A 26,508-nucleotide genomic window follows, 5' to 3' on the forward strand; every position below is an offset into this window, starting at 1 on the left:
CTGTGGTGGGGAGGAAGCATGTAAATGAGCATGGCCAGCTGGCAGGGCAGGACACACAGCAGCTGGGAAACCGCCTTCAGTGGCTTTACTTTTACCAGCCAAAAGTTTAGAGAAAAAAGCTCTTGTCTTTTCAGATCCTGGCAAAGGCAGAGTTTCTCAACTTGGGAGATGGACACAAGAATACAGAAATAACATAGAAAAGCCTATTCTCAAACTCTGCATTGTGTAGGAAGACAGGGCACTCTCTCATGCAGCAGATGAGAAGTGAATCTCTAAAGCGAAGGTGGACACTGAATCCCTGTTTTGAGCCCCGGGACAATGAGGATGTTCCTATGGATACTGAGAACAAGGCAGAGGAGTGCAGGGCCTGGGACTTAGCTGTGAATAAACATCAGCTGGAAACCCCTGGAGTCTGTGAGACGTCTGGAACTGAGAAACAGAGACCAGTGGCAAAATGTGAGGCAAGGGTCTAGAAAGGATAGCAGGCAGTAAAAGAGAAATGAATAGTCATGGTAGGAGTGGTGGTGTGAAAACTGCATAACTAGGGGTACCAGTGATCTGTGGAGAAGAGAGCTTAATTTCTTCAAAAGAGGATTCTTGCTTTTTTGGTAGAAGATTACTTTTGCAAGCTACTGCTCCTTCTCAGAGTGTAAATCTTCAGCTGACATGGCGAGCCTTGGATTTGGAATAGCTAGTATAGCCTAACTGTTTTCTTTGCTAGTTCAACCCAACACAATAACATCTCCCATGATAGAAAGTTGTAATTGTTGGCAGACAGACAGCTTAGGCAGAAGTCCCACATTTGAAACACCATTGCCAAAACCTTTGGGTGACCCAAATTCAGTAGCATCTACTGTGCTGAGGTCCTAAGCACCCGAGTCTGGCAGGACTAGGAGAGCTATGACAGGAACACGTATCCTTCCTCTCCACTAGATCTGTCCAGATGGCGTTTACATGATGATGAGCGGTCTTGAATAAAACTGTACCTAGATCCCTGCTAAAGACAGGTGATGGGAATGGATTTGGTCACAGAAAGAATACAGGAGAGCCCATTCAAACAGCTGGTGGACAAGGGTAAATGGAACTAAAAGAAAACCACAGATTCAAAACATATCACTAACAAGCTGTGCTCTGCATGTTGGTGCAGTGCCCTTCCTGGGCTGTGTAGCAGACACCTACCTGAAGTTGTGAATCTTCCTTAGTATGATAGCCAGATGAATGAACCTTCCAGAAGAAGGAGCCCATCTTTGACCACAACCCTTTTACAGAAGCCCTTTCACAGACCCCACAAGCTCAGCTCTCATTCAGAGTTTGGCTCCTAGCACTGCCTGGCAAAATAAAGGCCACTAAAATGCATGTAACATGTTCCCAGAGTGGCATAGAGATACAAGAAGACTTTGTTTAAAAAAAAAATAAAATCCAGGAGTCTGGAACAATTTCATTTTCAGATAGAAATAGCTGGTGAGATTTAATTTTCAGATTGAAATAGCTGGTGAGAATTCATTTTCCCCTGGAGTTGAAAGGTGCTTTCCTTTCAGCTAGTGTTGCCACAGACAATGGCCTCTGCCACACAGGGCATGAGTTTTTCAGTGCTCCAAGTGGTGCGTGACTGAACTGGCCGCCCCCAGAGTGAAGCAGCCCCGCACAGATCCCTGTGGCTTTTCTCCCTTTGCAGTAGTTGCCTCCTTGTCCCAGATGCCAGCCAAGGCACATGGCAGCTGCTCAGCCTACCTCTCCTCCTGGCAATTGAAATCAGCCAGCAATTACCAGAGGCAATCACCCCACTAGGTGATGATGAGTATCTGGCTAGGAAGTTGCTAGTGCTGCTAGTCTTGAGCCTAGACTCTGATACTGCAGTGCAGGATGCTTATTTGTATTCAACTAACTCTTTTCCAACTTGTTCTGATGGATTTTAGGAGTCTCTTTCTTTCTTAGTGGTAAAACTATAGTTTAGAGACAAACCTAAGTAGAAAGCCTGGATCCAAAATACCTAATAGGAAGAGATCTAACTGCAGAATATAATTTCTTAGGTTGGACCCATCTAACCTTAAATCTGTGACAGCATTAGCTGTCTTGGAAATAGTTTTGTCAGATATGATGCAATATAAAACAACTTAAGAGATTCCTGATGTTAAATATGGAAGTTAAACATCTCAGGAGCAGCAGTAGCTGTTCTGGTGACCATGTGTCTAACTTCTCTAATTATGAGAAGAGGATCAGCTCTGAAAAGATCATCAGTAACATTTCTCTGCAGAAAGCAGGTCCCCAGCCTGCTATGGAGTAGAGAAGATGATGACAGCAAATCCTGCTGGGAGGTTTTATGCCTTAAAGAAATTTCCTATTTCTTATTTCTGCATAAAACCATAACTCTGGCTTGCTTCCTGGTCCTTCAGCTTTTCTCACTGAAGCACAAAGAGCTTCATGGGCATGAAGAAAGAACACACAAGATTATGTTGTCAAAATACCTTTAAATGATCCCTTCCACCGTGAATAATCACCTGTAGCCAAAGGGTAGACCTGCTTTATACTTTAGCACCATGATGGGTTTAGAGAGCTTTATGCCCGTGCTGTGGGAGGATGGGCTCTCCTGCTCTCTTTCTTAAAGAGTGCCAGTCTTACAAGACAGTTCACCCTTCATGTCAATAGAAAAGATCTTCCCTGGACACTGAAGATGCACATCTTCACTTCAGGGTCTGTTTACCCTCCATTATTCAAGGAGGCTTTATTCAGTTTTCTGACACTTCCAGTGATAAATTTTGACTAAGTTCTCTTCCAAAGCCTTTCTTATCTGCTTGGCATGACATGGAGAGGAAGAAAAGTGCATAATTAAGCAATATGATACAACAAGCTTTGCATTACTGGCAATTAATGCAGCCTTCAGGCAAGCTTCTGAGGCACAAGTCCAAGACGTAAGTGACTGCAACTACCTGAGAAGTGCAATAATCCCTCCAACTATGCAGAGTTAGTAGAAAACGGCATTTACAAATAGGAACAAGTTATTTTTGTGCTTTACTTAGGTGTTAATAGTATTGTTTTTACATTATTGAAAAGTAATATGAAATCTATGACATTTCTACCTATCATGATGTTAGATTTAATGTTATGTTGGAAGTCAGAGTAAAATGGGAAATTTGCTCAGAAAAAAAATCTCATTTCAGTTAAAACCTCATGTCATATTTTCCAGAGAAACCCTTCTGAAGTTATTCAAAGAAAGAATGAATGTGATTACGTATATGAATAAGGTAATGCAGAACTGGTTTTAGAGAAACAAGAAAGCAACATAGAGTAAAGAATAACCTTTCTTTACCAGGCTGGAGGAGAGAAGCAGGGGCTCTTTTACACTGTAATAGAGAATGGCTGGGGAAAAACCATGGGGTGTGGAGGAGATCAGCATAAAAAAGCAGCGGGAAGCACGAATCATGGCTGCAGTGTGACCACATATTACCACTATATGCAGATGAGGACACCCTGGAAGATGCTCTGATTTGCTTCTCAGTCACAGACCAATGGTCAATGAGCATGTCAACCACATGTCACCACATGTCAACCACATGTCACACACTCTCCAAACTGTACTGTGGCAGTCTCCTAAGTCTGCCATATATTTTACTTATAAACTGATCAACCTTGACAAGGAAAAGCATGTGGACCCAGATGATGCTTCAAAGTAGTAACAACCACACCTGCCAACAGCAGCGTGCCTTCAAAATGGTTGTGACCTAAAGCTTTTACAGAAGGTGATCCAAACACTTTCCAACATCACAGAATAAAGTCATAGAATAATTTAGGTCAGAGAGGATCTTTGGAAATCATCTGGCCCAACACCTTGCTCATTGCAGAGCTAACTGTAAAGTGACATTAGGTTGATCAGGGTCTTGTCCAACCAACCCAAAGATGAAGATCCCCTAGCCTCTGTGGGCACTTGTTCCACTATTTGACCACCTTCACTGTGGAAATTGCATCTAATTAGAATTTCACCTGCTGCAACTTGTGTCTGTTTTTTCTTTTCCTTTCACTGCACACCTTCAAAAAGAGTCTGGCTTCATTTTCTCTACATCCTGCTCTTAGTTGCCTGCTGGCTGTAGGTGGATCCCCCTCAGCCTCCTCTTACAGACTGAACAAAGCCATCTCTCAGTCTCTCCTTGGATATCATTAGTCCAGTTCAACAAGCTTGATGTCTTTTCACTCAACTCGTTCCAGTTTTTCAATGCCTTTTTTGTACTGGGGAGCTCACAGCTGGACACGGTACTCCACATGTGAACAGTGTGTCGTTAGCTACACCCTTGCTAATACTGCCCAGTGAGCCATAGGGATTCTTCCCCACAAGGGCACACAGGACCTTCAGGTCCTTTTGTGCAGAGCTGTTTTCTCTCCAGCTGCCCCTCAGCAGTACTGTGATTATTCCTCCCTCACCTTGATTATCCTTATTGAACTCCATGAGGTTTCTGTTGGCCCATTTCCCCAGTTGCTGACGTCCCTCTGAATGGCAGCTCTGCCCTCTGGCATATCTATTGCACCCCACCCTCCAGCTTTTTGCCACCCATGAGCTTGTTGAGGCTGCACTCTGTCCCAATATCAGGTTGTTAATGAAAATCCACCTTGACCAGTATAGTGCAGGTGCAGCAGGACTTGGCCCTTCACTTCTCTGCCATTCCCTAGAAGAAACCTTAGTAAAAACCCATGTACAAAGGAGACAAAATAAGGCAGGATTGGGAAAAAAAAAAATTAAAAAAAGCTGACCATGCCAACCATGATTGAAACAATTTACAATAGTCTTCAATCATTCTTGCATTCAGTCCAGGATTAACTAATTAATGAGTGCTTTAGGCCCTGGCAGCACTTTTCTTATTGGAAAGAATTACTGTAAACGCAAAAAGGGCCAGGGAGTAGTTTAGTCTCTGAGACGCTCCCCACCCTGGTCTGCTCAGAGTGACTTTTGCTTTCTGGCAGCTGCCTGCATGCAAATATTTTCCTAATAACTGTCAGCATCCTGCCTGCATGTCGGCTGGGTGCCAGCTGCTGGGGAGGTGAAGGGGGACATTATTCATCTGGGAGATCAGTAAACCCTGAAGGGAGAAGCAGGCCTCTAAGTAGCTGTTTAGCAGCAGGAGCTGAGGTGGAAGCAGCTGATAATAGATACATAAATAAGGACACCCCAACTTTTGTTCACTTTTTTAGCTCCTGCTCAAAGAGGACAGGGAAAGGCAGGTGAAGAGGGGAGAGATATTAGAGAAAGATGATGATAAATCACCCCCCATGTGGGAATAATTTCTTGGTTTATAAATGTTTACTGGGGGTGTTAAGTTGCTACACATGCAACTGCAGCTTGCCAGGCTCTACCTTATTTGACACCTTGACCCAGCCCATTGTCTCTGCAGGGTATCTTGGTAAGGGAGGTGGTCATTTGGCACATTGCTGTTTTGTCTAAAGTGCACTTTCAAAAGCTCACATGCTGTTACAGACACTTCTCCATTACTTTTACAGATTGCCATGCCACCAATACAAAAATATTGCCCAAATGTTGCTCAGTGTTAAATATATAGCATATATTATACTATAACATGTGGCACATTCTGTGAATCTTGGGAGAAACATGCGCTCAACGTGTTTTTCCATCTGGCTTCTAGAAACCTAAACTCTCCCAATTAGTTTCTCCCATTTTTTCTTCCATCTGCATCTTTGCAGAAATTTTCAGAATTTTGGTTCGGAAGCAACAAAAAAATAGAAAAAGACATTCTAGAAAAGACCCCAATTAGATCAAGAGTTAAATTTAAAAAGACAGGGGCTAGACAGAGCCTAGGGTTCCTCTTTGACACAAACTTCCTGGAAGACGAGAAGCTGGGAAGTGACCTCCTGCCTACCAATATGTCCTACATCAGTGTCCAGGGCCAGTAGCTACTCCCATGACCTCCCTGGATATTCTCCCTGTAGAAGAACTGCAAGAAACCACCAACTCTTGTGAATTAATAGTCCTCAAGAGACAAGAAAATATCCATCTCCTAGCAATGTGCAGCTACTCTGTGGTGAGAAAGCATGGCCTCTGTAGGTTAGAAAACCCAGATGCCTCTTTCAGGGAGCACCTTGTCAATGGCCCTGTGGGGTGGGTGAACCCACCGGGATGGGAAAAGGTACAGTGGGCAGAGGACAGCGTCCTCACTGCACTTCAAAGAGTCTTGCATCCTGGAACAGGCAGATGTTTTTTAGCCAGAGTACAGGTCTCCTGGGGTCTGCAAGCTCTGAATAGTGGGAAAACACCTGCTGCTGGACTGGCCAGTTTCTTCCCTGCTTCTCCCATGTAAAAAGATTTGCTCCCCCATCTGTGATTGTACTGCAGATTGCAGCGCAAAAATACACTTTGGGAGAAAAGCACTTTCGGGTGCTGGTCTATTTAGGATGGTGATTCAACAGGCTGCCGTCCTGTTATCACTGCACAGAACATAGCAGAAGCACTGAATCAGCTGGAACCAATGGGAAAGTCAGTGTTAAATAAAGAAATGAATAGGCTTGTATGGAGGAATCAGAGCATTCACTGACCTCACCACAGCGGTGAGTAACACAAGCATATCATCCAGGGTGTGACACCTTCTTACACAGACCGGCCAAATTCAGGCAAGGCCTGTAGGACTAAACACCACTCCGTGGCAGAGATCCTTCCCCACAGCAAGGCTTTGTCCATGGCGCCTAGCTCCATTTTGCTTTGCTGTCAGTTTTGTCACCCCTCCCCATTTCCCAGGGCTGTTGCTCCACACAGGGTCCTTCTCATTTCAGACCATGGGCATCTTCTGGTCCATCAGCTATTGTCTGTAACTGCAGTATTACAGTGAGTCTGCATACCATACTGTAAGTGGTATGGCCACCACTGTGGTAGGTCCCATGCAGACACACAAGAATGTGCTTTCTCCCCTGTATGATCAGCCTCAATGGCAAAAGAGCCAGCTCCACAGGGAGACAGGAGATGAGAGCAGTCTGGTGCATGATTGATTTATATCCTTAAAAGTCTGAAATGCTCCCAAAGATGTTAGTATTCCCCATGTAAGAAATCTGTCCAGATTTTCAACATATCCCTGCTTTATTGCCACATCTACTGGAATTAATAGCTGAAGGCTTGTAAAGCCCAAAAGGCAAGCACAGGACTGCATTTAATCTAATGCAGAGGCTGAGATCATAGTTTGGGAGTCTAGGTGTTGTCAGAAGCAGAGATAGGTCAAATTCTCATTTATACTTAAACACTTTCATAATATCCTGAAAGCACAAATGCACCTCAAAGTGGTGCAGTGCCAGTACTGATGGCCTCTTTGCACTGTGGAAACATTGGTATGAAGGGCCCTTCAGAGAAATGAAGACAAGTGAAAATGAAAATCCCATTCCTTACATCTAACTCCAGTAGAGGTGACACAGTCCAAGAGCTTTCTAAGGTAAATTAAGGTCCAGGCAGTTCACTCTGACTCTGTGTGTGTTTGTGTGTAGACCTGTGCAAAAGGAAGTTGTGCATGTACTGGAACGAGGATGAAGAATCCACCCAAATATTTTAAAAGCAGGCATCAGCCCACGCTTGTTTTTTCACACTGCTTAGTAGTCCAGCCTTTGCACCCAGAAATTATTCCATTTCTCTGTTGAAGTGGTTGCTATGTCTAAGTCGGTGAGGGATCCTTTGGAATGAGTAAGTGCCACCTCTTCCTTCGCATATTTAACTTTCACTGGGGAAGCTCTGGTGCCAATTTTACCCAAAGAAGTGCTGGGGTAACAAGGACCAAGATGTGGGAGATTCACCCTTGCCAGGCCTGGCTGAGCCCAACTCTGCTCCCGGTGCCCAGTTCATCCCCCTGCAATGTTTTCAGTCAGGGCTTGTGTTACAGGGCACTGAAATAGGAAAGTGCTTGCTAGAGACTGCAGGAGATACTCCATGGCCAGCTCTTTTTCTTCTAACTCTGAAGAAAATGTGTTGAATAGGCTGATGGAGCCATTGCATACCATGGTGGAACTGGCACAGAAAAAACACATACAGATTTTTAGATTTGTTAGATGATAGTCTCTCTCTCTAATAGCACATTTCACTGAGACTATCAAATCTCTCACCCCATCCTACAGATGCACAGAACTTAGTAGCTGAAAAAGAGGAGGTGGAGAATTCTGTTACTGTAAAATCAAATTCTGGGAGCCACACTTGTTTTAAAAATCAGGCAAGCAAAGTGATGCCTGGCTTCAGTTATGTTGCTTGCTAACTTACTTGCAGCTACTTGTTTCAAGATACACAGGCTAGTAGTCATGGAGGTCTGTATACTTTCAGTTCCTTGCTCCCTTTAATTGACAATAATGCTTCTAAAGCTCCTTTTTTAAAAAAATTGCCTGAGGCAAGTGGTAAGTGTAGGGCTCCAAGGACTGTTATATCTTCTTAATAGGAGATTTATCTTTCAGGTAAAAGAACCACCATTCTTTCCTGGTGCAGTTCAAATCAGTTGGCACAGGGTCTACAAGAATGCCTGAAGTCCAAGGTGTTAGAAAGGATCGAAGGGTCAGCAAAGAAAGAGCTTTGATTTAAACATGCAATAGGAGTTCCCTAGTGTAAAGAAAGAACTAGGAGACTTGCTGCCAAATGACAGAATTTAATAGGCTAATAGATTGCTAGTTTACCAGTTGACATAATTTAAAACTGGAGAGAATAGCCCAGTGGTTGCTTTATTATTATTATTAATGTAGTTGTTGTTATAAATGTCTATTATTTCATTGATTTAAAATCCACTGGTCTGTGGCATATTCACTGTCTTTTGACTAAACCATAGCGCTCTGTTGCCTTTGCTTTGAAGAGGAGTGTGAAGAAGGCAGGGCTCCTGAGGGGGGGGCGGAATCCCAAATGTGCCTATTAGCAAGATGTTATCATATTTTCTTCCTATAACTTGTCAGTGTGATTTCCAAGGACTTGGGGTATTCAAAACCCATGATGAGTATTATATCTCCCCATCTAGAAATATTCTGACTTGTGACTAAATATTTTGCTTAATAAGTAACAGAGGCCTAGTAAGTGATGGAAAAAAGATGTCATCATCAGCAGGATTGGTGCACACATGTGAGTCAAAGGTGTCCCGTGTGGCATCTCCCTGGCTGGGCACCCTGAGGAGTGTCTGTGGCCAGGCAGGACATGGCTGTGGACAGGATGGGGGGACTTGGAGGGAATGGGAAACAAGCTGCATCCACCCATGTGGATGGGCTGAGAGGCCTCCACACAACTCAGTACCATGTATGCTCTGTAATTCACCTTCTAAAGTAAAGAAGAGTTTTTATTTCTGTAACTTCTAAAGTATTGGTAAGAGTGGCAGTGGAAGATGGCTGGCCTGAGCTCTTAATCTCACTGAGCTGGGCAGGACAGGGGCACATCAGCAAAGGCTGTAAATAAGTGGCTAGTGCTTGTAAGGACTATTACAAACCGTGGACAACACATGCCATATGAATTGGGTATACAGACAAATCCCACCACACAAATGCATGTGTCCTTAAACATGCATAGACAAAAACAAAAAACCTGAACTAATGCTGTTCATAAAAAGATGCATTTTCATATATAAATATCCATGTAGAAAGGCTAGCTGTGACTGTGAACAAAACCACGAACTCCATGCCCCAGACAGTCTTATGAAATAAATTTTGTCTTCAGTTTCAGTTTAATAGCTCAAGATCTTTCTGCCAGATGTATGAATGGCTTTGGGAGGAAAGGCATGGGAAGGAAAATGAAGATGTGATCAACCTAGGAAATGGTTCTTGGGAAACATTCCAGCATGATGAGCAAGCGAACACAAGAGTGCATTAGCATGGTGCACTGTCTGATGAATGCTCCAGTGGCTGGTTCATGGACATACGCTTTGTTTCACAGAGAAACAGACATCTGTGGGATGAAAGAAAGCAAATGGATGTAACAGATTCAACCTTAAAAGTTTTTAGAAGAGGCTTGTGAAATTGTACCAAAGAACGAATGGAGACTTGTAGACGTACTAAGAGCTGTCAAGACCTGAAATAATTGATGGACCACAGTCATAGCTAATTGACAGTGACAAGTGTTGCTTTGTACTGTTTGGACTGGAAATGACAACTTGAGAAATTAAACTGAGGTCAATATGCTCAGAATCACTGTTTTTCAGCTGTTCTAATAATCCCTTTCAAAAATATCCCTGCATGCTATATTATGTGTCTCTATTTCTGAACTAGAAGCAAACAGACAAAAGCATTGATTAAATGTGTGAACAATATTAAACTGGCAGATGCTGTATACACCAAAAATCACAAAAGAATTACACAAAAAGAAGTAGGGAGGTTAGAAAAATGGATTGGGAATAGCAATGAGATTTCAACACGAACAAAGAAAAGCTATTGTATCGAAGTCAGAAGTTGTAATGACAGAAACTCGTAAAGATGTCAGCTTGGGAATAAAAGGGTGAAAGGTAGTATCAGGGCTATGTAAACGGGCATTTAACCTTCATACACTGATGTGACAACTTACACTGTTCTTCATATAGCTCCAATAAGAATGCATCTAACATTAACTCCAAATTGCAGGCACTCAAGTATCAAAAAGAAAGGGAGCAATGCTTTTGGAAAGTGAATTAGGCACATGATTGGGGAAGCATTGCTCAGGAAAAGAGTCTGCTTGCAGACTGCAGTTATGAAGTAATGCTAGTAGGGACAGAAATCCCCATGAAACAGAGATATGGTATTACTGAGATATATTACAGGGCAAGGCTGACACACTGGGAATCTTGGAAAAAAAAAAGTGATATTTCAGGAGCAGATCAAGCTGCAAGGATCAGGATCATGTGGCTTTGTGGCTATTGCAAGGGTAGTCCACTGGGATCAGGACCTAACACAGGTAGGCTAATGAATGCAAGCCACTGTTTACAATGGTTGGTTGACACAGAAGGAGAGAAAAATCAAGGAAAAGGAAGATCTATTGTCCCTTTTATTGGCAAGCCTGAGGCTAAAAAGAACCTGAAAAGGAGGTATTTGTGGTTGCATGAAGGGTCTAGACTGGAAACAATGACTGTACAGTATAATATGCAACTGAGACCTTATACAAAACCACCAAAATCAGGTCAGTCTTTCCACCACTTTCAGGAAACCTTGAAGTCATTGGGACTGGGCTGCCCTAGTTCAGATACCAATCAGACCCTGAGGTCATTCTGCTTGCCCCAGCATTGCTCCAGAAAGTCCAGTTTTCAAGACAAGCCGGTGCTCCTCACCTTGCCACCTTGGTGCCGTTCCTCATGACCTGCATGTCCACCATGCAGCCACCCGTGACGTAAGCAGCCAGGTTCAGCTCGGAGAACTCAGCCTGGAGCAGAGCAAAAGGACAGAGCATTACTTGAGGGCAGCAGAGACACAAACACATGGACACAGACGCAGAATTGTGTTTGGCTGGAATGTGCCTGCAGTGGGAGATCCAATTATAGCTGATTTGCCCTGGAGAGACTGCAGAAGTATTTATGGCTCGCACACTTGTGCTGTACAAGTATGCAGGATTAGCTTTATTGCAGTAATAAGTACTGAAGAAATTAAGAATGAGCAAGCTGAAAAACGTATACAGGAAAGAATAACAATAATAAAAAGAGGTAAGCTCATTTGAATTCAAATTCCAAGTTTCCACTTGGAAACATCCATTTAGAATTATGCCTGAGTTGGTTGTTATGCCACTGGCCAGCTATAAACCTAATACAAAAGATTTAAACTTCCCTAAATAGCTAAAAAGCCTCATTATGCTGCAGGAAGGTGATAAGCAGAGAAATTCATCTGATGTGGTTTACTTATTAAGATTTTAACTATTAAAGGGTTAGCAAAGCTGGGTAGGCTATTAACAGCACTGCTCAATTATTAAAACACTTTATATTTTAAAAGAAGTGCAATTTACAAGGCTGGAAATCTTGGAAAGGTATATTTAAGCTATGGGGAGCAAAGGGCAATGTGCATGGGGGCAATTATGACTGCAGTGCATGTCAGTGAAGGTTAAGACACTAATCAGAGCAATTAACTGGGTTAGAGCATGGCTGCTGGCTCTGCTGTCCCTCAGACAGGAGTGACAGTGAAACTCCATGGTCTCAGGCCACTCTCGGTAGGAGGAGGATGGCAGGATTAGCTGATCAGTCTTGGGCTCCAAATCCTAACTCCATTCTTTATGAACAAATGAGTAGACCCTAAACTAGAATAGCCTATTATTGTGCCATGCAAGTCCACCCTTTCCAGCATGATGCAAACATATGTGTACAGATTCAGAATCCTACATTAAATTAGTGCCTGTGTGTCCTGGTTTAGCTAGGATGGGGTTAAGTTTCCCCAGTAGTGGGGGGGAAGCTCTAGCCGGGTTATTCCATACCATGCTGACGTCACCTCCTGGCGCCCAAGCGTGGGAGTGAGGGAGAGTCGGTTAACGCGTGTGTTATGCAATCTCTCTGCTCTCACTGCTGTATCGGTAGATATCTTGCTCTGTTCATTGTTATTACTGTTGTTATTGTTGTTGTTGTTGTTTGTTGTGTTGCTGTTGCACTGTTGTATTAAACCTGTCCTTATCTCAGCCCGGGGCTTTGTATTTCACTCCCTTTGTGGGTGAGGGGCAGCGGCCACGTGCTCTCAGACCCCGGCAGGACCTAAACCACCACATGGTGTATATGAAATATGAATACGAATAAATATAAATATAAATATAAATATAAATATAAATATAAATATAAATATAAATATAAATATAAATATAAATATAAATATAAATATAAATATAAATAATTAGGTTTCATTTTTTGAGACAGTCTTCTTGCTTTGAACAGCTTCTTGTCCCCTTTTTGTTAAGGTGTTTCTTTCAGACTTAGTAAAATGGAGACTGAGCAGCAGTGAAATAATCTTCTAACCTGTGGCTACCTAATATCAGAGCACTGAGATAGTGTTGCTAATGCTTGTGATTTTACTGGGATCCTTGTACTATTTAATATTCTTCTGATACTTCTACTGCCTGGAACCAAAAGATAGTTCCAGGAACAACGTTTATACAGAAGAAAAACAGTATGAAAAAAAGCATGTTTTGTCCTCATAAACACATGGAAAAAACTTGCCAATGGAGAGCTAATACAACTGTAAAGGCTCAGAGGCCAGATGACAAATGAAAAAATCACTTCCTACTTTCTTTTTTAAAAATCCATGTAATTTTAAAGCATGGTGACCCGATGATGTAACGAGTTTTCATGTCTGCAGCCCCATGTAAACTTTTCAAAGCAACACCCTTACATGATCTTACATCATTGTACCTCCCAATTACAATGAAAGGAGGGGGAAAATTCCTGTTGCCAAGAAATAAATCCTACTTCAAACACATCCAACCAGAGAGGGAATGGCAGTGGTTCAGGTGACTGGCTGGGCTTTTCTTATGAGATTGCAGTGTTGCCTTGGCCACAGCCATGCTTTTTCATTGATCATATTGGATCAGAAATAAGAAAATATGTACCTCTAAAAGGCACTTGCATTTTATACATTTTAATAAATCTTAATAGATGTGGGGAGGAGGGAGTCCACCTTGAACAAATTCAGTGAGCTCTCTCCTGGGTCAAGGCAAGCTTGCTAGCTTACACGTGGGTTTGAGATGCTCTATGGACTAAGGAGATTAAAGGATGGTTTTCCCACCTCTATGTCTACATATTCCTCAGAGATGTCCCACTCCAAAAGCAGAGTGTTACTGAGCTGGATGTTCAGCTTTTGCAGCTGAGGGATGCCTCATCTGATGTGAACACCAGAGCAAGCGAGGGAAATTTTAGGCCTGTGTTTTCATGGGTTTTATGCTTTTCTCCCAAATTTTTTCCATAATGGTTTTGTACTAAAGAGCTTAATACTTTGCTTTGCTGAAAATGGGCAGTTTTCATTTGATGTCTGGCACTTACAATCTAAGTCAGTCTGACAGGCATTGCCTTGAGGCAGTCAGACCAAACAAAGCTGTGTTCAGACACCTGATGTCCAAACAGGCCTGGGAATCCCCTGAGCTGGTAACTACTTCATACCAAACTGCCAGGACCAATTTCAGGCCTGCTAATGTCAAGAGCCAAAAGGAAGGGAGAAATCCCCTTTGGCAACCACTGTCCAGGGCAAGGAGGAAGGAGTGCAGAGAGGGTCTGGGGAACTCAGTTACCTCATCCCTAAAACATCCAGATATACAATCACAGCTGAGGGACAATCCTAATACTTTCCTGGCATTCGCCTACTTTAACTAAGGTAAGGACTGTTGCTGCTTTCATGTAGCTGCTTTGTCCCATCTGACAGACTGCTTCTAGCTGGCATTTGGAAGAAGGCTCAAAACTTCAGTCAGCAGAAATTATTTCCTGTTGATTTTCCAGTGCTCCCTGTATTTTTAACTTTGTGGGTTTTGTAGCTTGATGACTTCCCTTGGCTGGGATTTCCAGTCTGAGATCATCTCCAGCCTGAGTTTACCTTGCAGACAAAGAGATCTTTGAAAGCAGCCCATGCAGATAGAGTGACAGGTAACTATGCATAAAACAGGAGAGCACCAGTCGCCACGGCCTTGAAGAGTCATTTGCATTAGGACTCATCAAATAGAAGAAGGCATTACATTAGCTTGATGGTGTTTTATACTTGCTTTGCAATGGTGGCAGTGGCTGCAAAAACATTCAGGGCAAAAGTGACATATGTGACAAACGTGACAAAATCTATCTTGAAGAATAACGTAATACAGACCATGGGAGTAGAAATATTTTGTACCTCTGTAAGACCAGATCTGGGAGGATGCCCACAGATATTTTGAGGATAGTTCTGTTAAAAATGCCTATTTCAGGTATTCAGATTCAGAAATCTCTCCAGATCATTTGGACTAAATCTTAAGCTACTCTCGGTTTCTCCCATAAGTGTTCTCTAGATGATGGAGATCTTTTTGGTGAGCTATTGTAGGGTTTCTGTTTCTGTTTGTGATAATAAAACAAGGAGGAGTGTGTCATTTTAAATCATGCGATAGTAGAAATGCCTGGCTTTGTAAACATACCTATTAATGACTCATGAGAAGCACATGCTCAAGGTGGATTTTAAGCATTTTTCATAGAATAACAGAAAGTTGTGTTGGAAGGACTTCAAGACAACACATAGTCAGTCTTTCTTTGCTAAGGCAGGATCAGCTCTACCTCTGCTGTTTTGTGCAGAAACTATATAACCTTCTTGTATCTTCCACAGATGAAGGACCTCCTTAGGCAGTCTGTGTCTTAACAACCTTGGAAAGTTTTCACAATGTCCAACCTAAATCTCTCCCCTTACGTTTTAAGACTGTAATTTTTTTGTCCATTACTTCCTCCTGTGGAACCTGAAGATTTACTTCTTGAAGACTTATCCTTCCTTCTTCCTTGTTTTTCCTAGACAAAACCAACCCTATTCTTGTAAGATTTTTTTTGTAGGTAATGTTTTCCAGCACAGTGATCAGTCTTGTTGCTGTCACTGGGATCCTCCCTGACAGGTCACAACTTCCTTGAGTTGTAATGGCCCAAACTCACCATGACCCTTCAGCAGAGACCTGATGATTGCTGTGTAAGATGTAAGGCCACTCACCTTACATATAATATTGCTCTTCATATGTTCCAGCATTGATTCATCATATGTGCAGCAATGTGACTATTTTTTAACCCATATTCTGGCTGAGATGCACTGTAATCCTTGCATTGGCTTTGTCTAGGCTATTGACTTGTCTTCAGTTCCTTGACTTGTGCAACAACTGATGATTGTTGCATAAGAGATTTGTCAATGTCTATAAAAACCTGATGGGAGGTAGTAAAGAAGATGGAGCCATACTCTTCTTAGTGGTGCCCACATTAAGGACAAGGGGCAACGGGCAGAAAATGAAATACACTAAATTCCATGTAAACACAAGAAAACTCCATTTTTGTTGTGATGATGGTCAAACACTGGAACAGGTTGCCCAGAGAGGCTGTGCAGTCTCCACCCCTGGAGACACTAAAACCTTTATTGGCCATGGTCTTGGGCAGCCTGCTCTAGGTGACCTTGCTCAGAGAAGGACATTGGACTACAATATATCCAGATGTGCCTTCCAGCCTCAACCGTCCTGTGATAAGTTTGGTATCTAGCAGATGTCCTTATTAAACTTCTCCCTGCATGTCAAAGGGGAACCCCAGGAAAGCATTCCAGTTTGCTCCTTAAGCAGATGCTGAAGGTCAGTTCACCTTCATTGTGGCACAGCAGTGCAGGAATAGGGATACAAGGCAAGTTTTTGGGGCATGATGGCTAATTTTTTTTTTTTTTTCAAAGCAAGTATGCTTAGTGTGTCACTGCAGCGACAAGCACATTGGGTTTTTTGGAGCTACTGAACTTTCTAATCCCTCATCTGTACATAACCTAACTAAAAGCTGCTCAGGTTGGTTATTGCTTAAAAGGGAGACACAAAGTTATGTTAGACTTCCATGTGAATATTTACATATATACCCCCATTTGCATATATACCCCACATACACAAAAATAGGGGCAGGGTTTAGCACTGCCAGGGAACCTTTGCACTTTCCTCAGTGCAACACGCCATATGCTACAACACATACACTGGCTTTTTTGGGGGTTATTCCATCACATAAATCACAGCACTGCACTACCACTACAGTACGCAGCTTTACATAAGGCAACGCAGAGTACCCACATCAGGATCCTAAGCACAAGTTTGGTAGTTTCTCTGAACAGCCCCTCTCACCCACATGGGCACAGAGGAATGTGGGATGACTTGTGGCACTGGAGCCACAGGTGGCTTGCAGGGTCTCTCACATGGCCAGAGCTCCCCAGTCTCCATGTCTCCTTTGGCTCTTCCCTACCCACTGACTGTGCTCTGACCAAGGCTCTCCACTCTCCCAGTCTTGCTCCTGAAGCTCTTCATCAGTTACTACTACACATCTGTTTTTCTCCCCCTGCGCCATGACACAAAATGCAGTCAGAATAACAGGCTGGTCCATGTCATGGCTTAGTCACTTGAGGAATTACTACTGTCTAATCAAATTACACACATTCCTCAGTGGATTTTATGTTTTTGGTGGATATTCCAATATATGCAAGGAAAGAAAGACTTTGGCGGACACCAGGCTGCATTCCTGTAACAGCACATTTCACTACAACCATCACAAGCATTTCAGGGGGCAAGTAAGCAAACCCTAAATCCTGCACAAACAGAAGGGTGAACAGATCGTATGGATGTGAACAAGGGGAGGACTAGTGCTGTGCATGCTTGGTGTGCACATGCATGCAGAATTAGAGATTACACACCCTGATTCCCCATGTCCTGAGACATTTTCCCCTGGCGATGCACCCTGCTTCCCACCTGCCCACAGTACTGGGATTGTTCTCTGGGAGAAAAGGACAGAGAGGGTCTAGCTGGGAGGGGGCTGCTGCTGTGTGGCTCCAAGGGGAGCTTCCACAACTGCTTTTCACAAGTCCTGAAGCTAGGATGCATGCTCCTAGGCTGCAGACAGCAGTGATGCTGAAGGTCCACATGCCTTGACCTCTGTGAGTGCCTTTTTGTGCATTATCTCTGATGGCATTTGGAATGGTCTCTTAAATTTTTTTTTCAGGAGTTGTACGACTGCCTGAAAATTGAAGCTCTAGCAAAAGCACATTTTGAAACCTTTTGATCTCAGGAAATAGCTCAAAAACATGAACTCTGTAAGCATTCAAAAGCCAATGGAAATAAAAAAAAATATTGAAGATACAACTTATTTAAGAAATTAATGATTTTTGAGTCATTCTTGCTATTTCTTCAGGTCCCTTTATTCATGATTTATGAATGCTTATATGTGGCAAAGCTATGAGAACTGTTGTTGCTGTTCTTGAACTGCTTTCTGGCTTTCAGCTGGAAAAAAAAAGACCCTAAACATATAATTAGTAAAAATTATACAGTTATTTGATGAGAGACTAATTTTCCTTTCATCAAACATGGGCCTTTCAGATTCTACCTTTTGAAAGTATCACTTTGTGCTGCACATGAAAATACCTCTTTAGGACAGGAAGTACAATGGATCTGGAATTCATGATTTGTATTACTATTATCTTCTATGAGTGCCAAGTACAACTTTTTTCCTGACAATGCTGCCAATGGAGTCAAAATCTATACCACAAGACTTTTCCAGAAGCATGTACATAGAAGTTCACTGAATAATCATTCCCTGAAAATAACCAGGCAGTGGGAACAAGTGAATGAGCTGTGTGAGAAGAATGTGTGTCAGATGGACAGACAGACCCACCTTGTCACAGCAGGAAATGGTGGGAAGGAGATGGGTGGACAAACAACAGGAATAAAAGTTTAGATGAACCTTTTGGCCTCATCACTCTCCCTTCACCATTTTCACCCCCCTCTACCATCAATTAGCCAATGCCAGGAAAGATGTCTCTGAATATATGTAATGGTTTAGCCCCTGCCGGGGTCTGAGACCACGCGGCCGCTGCCCCTTCACCACAAAGGGAGTGAAATACAAAGCCCCGGGCTGAGATAAGGAGAGGTTTAATACAGCAGTGCAATAGCAACACAACAAACAGCAACAATAAGAATAACAGTGATAACAATGAGCAGAGCAAAGTATATCTACCAACACAGGAGTGAGAGGAGCAGATGTATAAAACCACACGCCCCGCGCTCCCGCGCCAGGATGTGACATCTGCATGGTATCTGAATAACCTGGCTAGAGCTCCCCCCCACTGCTGGGGAAACTTAACCCTATCCTGGTTAAACCAGGACAATATATTAAAATGCCTTTGGGAAATATCTGAAGGAAAGGTACCCCGAAGGTGGCAGACTTTCTCTAAGAAGTGCTGCTTGCTCTTGCCTGATAGGTCTGTGCTCTTCTCTCTCCCTCCTGGGCTCTTGTTGGTCAACACAGGGCACAGGACTGGAAAAGCCCACCAGAGTGATAGGGTCTAACCCCTTGTTACTGCAGACACCATGTCACGAAAACCTTTCTTAAGCAGTGTACTTATTAAAAGCAGCCATGTCTCCTTTAGCCTCTGTTTTGGCAGGATAAACAACTCTTTCAGCCTCCTTTCATAAGTCAGGTCTCCATGGTCATCCCAATGACCCTGCTCTGCACATCTCCTGCTTTGTGGGCATCTCTCCCAGATAGGTGACAAGTATCCCTCGTCTGGCCACTGCCCACAGTGTCATGGCCTATCTGATGGGTCTGTGGTTGTCCAGGCTCTCCTGCCCTCTTTTCCTTGTACCTGGGTGTGCTGGGGATGCACGGCCATTCAGCATCCCCCTTGTGCATGGGGCATGCCTGATGCTCAAGAAGACCCCCACCCAGGGTATGTTATGAAATCCTTAGAGCATGTAAGGCTTAGTTTTCTCTAGGATCAGGGCAGAGAGGGTGGGTAAGGAGGTGCTGAATTACTACCAGTTGCCTGCAGTGATGGAAAATGTTTGCCAGAATATAAGGCCTATGGTATAATTCCTCCTCTTCCTGAAATACAGGAAACTGTTTCCTAATGCATCCTGTCCTCTGGCCAGTGAAGGACTGAGAAGGTCTGGGAGAGACTAAAAGCAATTTGGTTAACTCCTGTGGCACTTTAAGATTCTTCTTTAAATTCAACTTAACCTTAAAGACATTTAATCAAACATACTTTTCATTTCTAAAATAATTTCTCTAGCAATTGTATTTCTAGAGAAAAGAACTGGAGGTGTATACACTGCAGTTTTTGAAGCTAGAAATCACAAGGCAAGTAAAAGCAACAACATGGATCAAAATCTAAGAACCTTATTTTTAGCATAAAAGAGCGACAGTATTTTTAGACTCATGTTCTCCTTAAAGCTTAGAGCTTTACCACACTGAGTAAAACTTAAACCATCAGGGTTTTAATGGGAATAGATCAAATAGATTTTCACCTTCTGATCAGTGTTTCATGCAGTCTTATGAATGACTGTCATTGCTACAGAAGGACTTGTTGTGGAAAAATATCCAAATAATCAAAATGTAATCCAAACTGCCTCAAAAGAAAAAGGGGCCCTGATTCAGGAGAGCACTTGCACTTGCTTCCCACAGCTCCAGCCCTCAGTCAGCCCTGTACCTCCCCCCCTGCAGCCAGAAGGTAATGGTGTTACATGCCTGGGTTTCAGTCAAGGGTGGGCAATAATAAATCCCCCAGCCTCTAAAACACATTAATAAATATGTTTTGGTTGTTAAGCTGAAGATGAGAGGAGAAAAAACAAAGGTGGAAACAAAGTCAGGCCTCACATTCATTTTAATGGATGACAGAACACAGCAGTGGCTGGAGAGGGTGCACAAACCATAGTGTCCCTGACAACTCTCTGCTATTCACTGGCACCAGGAGGTGCTCCCAGTGTTTCTTGTCTCTTGCTAGTGGTAATGGACCTAGCTGAAGAACAGGGCCCTGGGGGTATTTTTGAGGTCATGCAATTAATTTCTGTGCTAAAGAACCTGAAAACCTTCTTCAAGAGTCCATAAAACCTATTTTCATACAAGCTGAGAATTACAGAAGCAGGTCCCTGAGCAGCAGGATGGCATTTGACCATCTCTTCCCTGCAGATTATCTAGTGTCTAATACGAATTCACCTATTGTAGAAACTTGGTGTCTTGAAACTTCTGCCTGTTTCTCCAATTTGACTGAAATCAGACAATGCCTTCCACAGTGTTGGGTGTGGGGGATAGACGGAGCGAGACAGCATGATCACATACATCTTGCATTCCTCGGATGACAGCCAAGGAGGAGAGGCAGCTCAGAGAGCTGGTAGGGGTGTATAACCAGATTAGATAACTGACTTCCTGCTGCTCAGAGAGGGAGAGACAGCACTGCTTTCAGCACTCCTGCCCCATTACAAATAAGTGATATCATGACTTTAAAAAAAAATCACCTACTATCCTGCTCTGCTTCCCCCAAAGACTGCTGAAACAGCTTGATAAGAAAGAATTAAGTTGTAATAGAAATGGAGATGAAAGAGGAAGAGAAAAAGCAACAAGGCAAGTGCTTCCTTCAGTTTAAACCAGCATCCTGAAAGAATGGCAAAAAAATCAGCATGGTCAGAAAAAGTAGAGCAGTTGCTTTTTCTCAATGTGTTTTTTTCAAGAGTTTTAACATTTGGATATTTCATTTCACTGCTTTCTGCCATTCAAATTTTTTGTTATTTAGCTTTTCAGATCAAAAGTGTTTTTCCCTATAAAATATAAAAAAGTTTCCTAAGGCAAACTGTATTTCTGGATGAGTCAATAATGTGTGGTTATCTAAAGCAGGCTCAAATAGAAAACTAAAAACTAAATGAACTTACTGCCCAGACCAACTGGCTCAAGAGGTGTGTGAGATTCAAATTTTGATCTGATGCAGGGTTTATTCATAACTGAACAGCCAGGTTAGGGCTTGTGCACCATAGCACAGTCTGTGTGCCATTCATGGGATGGTTATAGTAGTGAGGACTGGTGAACTGAAAACTTAAAGAGAAAGGTGTGGACCAGGCTGGTAAACACAGTTATTCCCTGCTTTTTTTTTTTTTTTTTTTTTTTTCCCATAAGGAGACTGAGAAAGAACATTAGTTTTTTAGGTTTAGAGGGTCTGTGTTCGGCCTCAGGGGACCTGTTCCACAACAGTTTAGGCTCCTGGATTGTACCTGAGGAAGAGGATGAAGAAGCAAAGAAGGCTCCAGATAATAAGGGTAGGAGCAATGAATAAAAATTAAATAGCAAGAAATACCAAGCAAGGATGGACGGGCAACAAAAGAAGAGGACAAAAAGGCAGAGTTTGAAGAAAGAAGTGCCCCTCTCTTGGCCTCAACGATATGCAAGGGGCCTGAGGTCAGATTCAAGGACTGCCCATGACAATGCAGCTTCTGTGTTTTCCTTGACAGACAGTGATCCAGCTGGGGAAAGTGATCATTCCTTCTGCTTTCGAGGGCTTGAGGAGTCAAGAGCAGTTCCCTGTGGAGGCTTGTCTGACTGATCTGAGGGGCAGGGAGGGGGTGAGGGGAAGCAGTCAGGACCCTTGTTCATTGTTCCTCAACTCCTACCCACTGCATGCTTCATTCCTTTGGGCAACGCTGCAGTCACTATGATGAGTAGTTAAAGAAGGCTGCAAGAAGCCTGGCAATGGTCCTCACCAGCATAGACACACCAGCCTTATGGTCTTTGCTTGAAGCAATTTGGTGCCTTGTCTCAAACATGGACATTCAGCCTATGTGAAGGATTTCAAGAGACAGACTGGGAAAGTCTCCCTGAAAGAGTCCTTGGGGAAATGTGATAAGCTACCCAGTGATGATAAAAAACCATTACTGGGTTTAACTCATCAGGGTTCAAGAATCTACTTCTGTCCTTTTCCACTCACCAACCATTTGAAGATTGTTCCTTTATAAGAGCGTTAAATGCAGTAACATCTGAGAAGAAGGATTATGAGGGGAAAGGCAGAAGCTGGAGGTTTAGGAAAGAATTAACAGGTTATTTTGAAGAGTACCAGGTCTAGCTGTGAAGCTGACCTTGCTCTGAGCATTGGAGTGGGTTGGATCAGAGGTTTGAAGTGCAAAACTGAATTATTATGTGATTCCATGTTTCTATGTGAGAAGTGTGATTTTTAAAATATTTTTTCCTATTCTCTTTTAGGACATTTACTGAGGCAGCCAGCAACATAAAGGCTTTGATAAGGAAGTGCAAGTGAGAATTGTTCTTGCTAATACCACCCAGTACTGACAAGTGTGAAACCAATAAAAACAGGAAAAAGAAGTGTTCATAGTATCATAGTTGCAAAAAAAATCACTTGCTAACTTTTCTGTCCCTGACACAGCCTTTGATTAGAACATGTGTGCTCATTGTATGGTCCTAGGCAACTAGACGGCTCTCCTTTGAAAAGAGAAGGAAACCATTTCCAAGGGCAATGGTTCCTGAGAAAGTCTTCAAAACCACTGCATTAATAATTTTATACACATACATGCGCACACACACACACACACACACACACACGATGAAGAATCAACAGCTTTATAAAGACAGACAATATCAGGTCACTGAAACAACATTCACCAGCTTTCTTTATCCATCCAAACAGTTTTATAGCCCTAATGAGTACAAAACAAGCATATGGCTCCTTCAGGATCACCAGCTCATCTCTGCATCTCTCTCTTCTTATGCCAGGTTTCAAGTTAGGCACCTGCAGATGATTATTAATAATAATTTCTACTTTGACAACAGCATCCAAAGTCTCAGTCAATACTGGGACTTCATTTTGACAGACACTGCACCAACACAGAGAGGAGGGGACAGACCTCAACATGAAAAGTTTTCAACTGAAATGAACGTGTGGTGCCAAGGCTAACAGAGAAACAGAGAATTTGTCCAATGTCCTGCAGAACACATCAGAAAACAGGCCATGAACTTCCTTACTGTTCCTATGGACTTTCAACAGATAAAAAGATTTTGGCATATGTAGTTATTTTGCATACTTAAACCAAAGGTTTTAGGCTTAAATCAGGGTAAGTCAGAAAACGTGTATAGCTTGCATGTGGAACATAACATCACCAACATGTACTGTGGCATGCTGGCTTTGCACCTCTGCAGGCATATATGTGGAACTGTGAGGTAGTCTTCCAATGGAAGAAATTATAATCCCATCACCAGAACAGAAAATTTCAGTTTAAGGTGAAATAGCAAATGATTCTGCAAAGTTAGGGAGGATGAAGGGATGTCACACTAAGATATTTTCTTTTATAGCTTCCACAATTCTATAAAATGGGCATGTCTTAAAACTCCTCCTTAGTTCCTTTATTCAAGAAGTATCTACAGATTATCTGTCATTAAGACAGATTAAGCCAAATTTAGTTGTCACTGACCTGTTCCACTCGGATATCCAATTCTCCATTCACCTTCTTTCCCTGGAAATATTTGGCCCTGCAGAAGAAACAAGAGTGGCAAACATGGTTAAAGAAGATTTTTTGCTTTTATTACATACTGGTTTGCTTCTGCATTTCCCTTTTTGCTGAAGAATTTCTATCCGGGTCACACCATGTCTTCCTAATTTCTATTTTTTTCTAGATTTCTGTTCTCCAGGAGCAACCTGACAAGCCAGATGAAAACCACATTGGAAAGTTCCTTCAAGTCCTGTGACTTTCTCATTTTATTTTCAAACTGAAAGCCAAATGCTCTCCTAATCTTTTCCAGAGCAACCATTCTAATCAATTACTCCCTACTATATCTCATTTAATACTCAATCTTTATTCTGTAAAAGGGGAGCAAGATATGGCATGGCATCAGAAATTTCTGATGTTGAGCACGGATCTTTATCATCATAGCTGAAGTACTTGTGAAGCCTATTTTCTTGCTCTCTCACTGCAGAGCTGTTTTTCGTTTCTGTTTGTCTTTCTGCTACTGATTTAGAGAAACAGTATCTGCATCTACAGTGTCACTAATGAAGGATCTCTTCTCCTGAGCTGAGAAACTGTGTTCATTTTGGAACTGAACAGTGTAATGACAAGGACATATTCCTTCCATCACCTCTGCTGCCAGCTCCCTATGCTATGCAGACAACAAAGCGCTTTCAGAAGGATTGGTTGTTCATGAGAGGGTAAGGCTGACAGTAGTGTTGGAGAAGCAAACATAGGAAAAGGGCAGCCAGTTTTAGCTTTTTCATTCATATTTGTGTATAATGCCCCTTATATTGATTAGTCAGCAGGGAAATTGCCAATAATTTCCCCTGTGAGTATTTCTCCCCAATTCTTCCCCTGGCCAGACAAGTTTGACAGAAGAAAATATGAATTTATTTTCTCAGACCTCCCCCCTAAAACTTCAGGAAGACGATGAAGGCTCCAAAAAGCTCTTCTATTTGGAAAGCATTGAAAACACAGTTTAGTACTGCAAGAGCTGTTTCCAGAGACAAAGTAAGTCTCTGCATTCTGTTTTCAATTGGCAAAGAGAGGACAGAATAAAGAAGTAAAGGAAAATGAGGGGAAGCCAGCTTTGCTCCCTATTTTATAGTATTAGCAAAAAAAGAAGCTGGCTCACATTTTTACTATGTGTCTATTTGTTCCAATAAAAAAAGGAGAGACAAGAGGAAGGCAATTTTCCTCATGGCCGAAACACACCAGTTTTCGACTGAATGCTCCCCTCCTCCAGAAATGTGAAATGTAAATGAAAAAGTTGTTTTGTTTAGTCATTCTGGCTCAAAACCAAGTCAAAAGTTTTAATTTATTAGAAAAAGACATTAAAAATGTCAAAAGTTTTCTGCTTTGTTCTAACGAGGGTATCTGAAGGCTGTACCACACTTGTCTTCCCATACAGCCCATCCATCAGCATGGTGCTAATAAGACCTCTGCATAGATGTCAGTGAGGAACAGTGTAGCAGCCAGGTATGACTAAGACCAAGTGGCTCGAACAACCCCTGTCCAGTATAAAAAGGAGCGCTCTGGCCATTTTTCCTCCCTTTTCTGAATTTATGAGTGTTGCATGAAAAAAAAAGCAACTCAGCAGACAAGCTGAGTCATCATGCCTCTCACAATAAACAGAAACTTTAAATGCACTTAATAATTCCATCATATTTCTGGAGGTATGGCTCTAGAGGGTCTGGCAAGATTCCTCGCTCCTAAACATTGGCGATATTGCTGGAACCAGTGACTTCTCAAAAACTGGAATAAGCTTTAAGTGGGCCCACAGGAACTGGTCTGAAATTTGAGGCGTGCTATTCACTGGTACTGTGCTATTCACTGTTTTTATTCCTAGCATGCTCATAATGTATACTCTTTATCGACATTTATGAAACATACTTCCTCCCTCGATGGCCTCTCCTCCTTGCAGACCAGCTGGTTGCAAACTCCTTGGTGCTGCTTTACTTCAGCTTGTAATGAAGTGTGATTAACTTCAGCCTGGTACAGATGGAGCAAAGAGGCTTCCGCTGCCTAGACAGGAAATTAGCCTTCACACAATTAAAAATTCCTCTCTCCCATCTCTACGGTACTGGTTCTGATCATGGATAACCACAGAGAGGGCACATCCAGCATGAGGAGTTGGAGTGGAGCAAGGGACCTCAATGTAGACACCACGTGGAAAGAATAAAAGCTTACTTTCCAGAGCTGCCATGAAACAGTCCCAGTCTGCCTCAGTGACTGTGGCTGGAGGAAGCACATACACAATTTTCTGTCAGATATGGAGCGTAACCTTAATAGCAGCAGGAAAAATAAATGATCAATTCACCTCCAATTACCTACATAAGAGCTAATTCACAGAAAGTCCATGTATAACATTAGTGCCCTTAGGTGTCTGCAAAGCACCTGTCTGAGCAAGAGATGCCACTGATCCAAGACTGCAAACACACCTGTATGACTGTGGTGGTTTAGCCCCTGCCGGGGTCTGAGACCACGCGGCCGCTGCCCCTCCCCCACAAAGGGAGTGAAATACAAAGCCCCAAGACTGAAATAAGGAAAGGTTTAATACAACAGTGCAATAGCAACACAACAAACAACAACAATAACAGTAATAGTGATAGCAATGAACAGAGCAAAATAGCTACCAAATACAGCAGTTTGAAGCATGA

General features: G+C 42.5%; 1 protein-coding gene and 1 long non-coding RNA gene across 6 annotated transcripts in view; one reads left to right on the forward strand and one right to left on the reverse strand.

The window, feature by feature from the left end:
* The window catches only part of SYN3 (synapsin III), a 245,881-nt gene that overhangs the window by 150,910 nt on the left and 68,463 nt on the right, over positions 1-26,508 (reverse strand). For all 5 annotated transcript variants that reach the window (XM_074826492.1, XM_074826491.1, XM_074826493.1 and 2 more), the window contains 2 exons: positions 23,816-23,873; positions 11,226-11,317 (listed from right to left, as the gene is read on the reverse strand). In XM_074826492.1, coding sequence (XP_074682593.1) covers positions 11,226-11,317; positions 23,816-23,873 — 150 coding nt within the window. The remainder of the gene's footprint in view (positions 1-11,225; positions 11,318-23,815; positions 23,874-26,508) is intronic.
* Positions 20,656-22,715, forward strand: LOC141923745 (uncharacterized). The gene is made up of 2 exons (XR_012623393.1): positions 20,656-20,739; positions 22,593-22,715. It is a non-coding gene; the product is annotated as an uncharacterized LOC141923745 (long non-coding RNA).

Source organism: Strix aluco, chromosome 5 (assembly GCF_031877795.1).
Source record: "Strix aluco isolate bStrAlu1 chromosome 5, bStrAlu1.hap1, whole genome shotgun sequence".
NCBI classification, from domain to species: domain Eukaryota; kingdom Metazoa; phylum Chordata; class Aves; order Strigiformes; family Strigidae; genus Strix; species Strix aluco.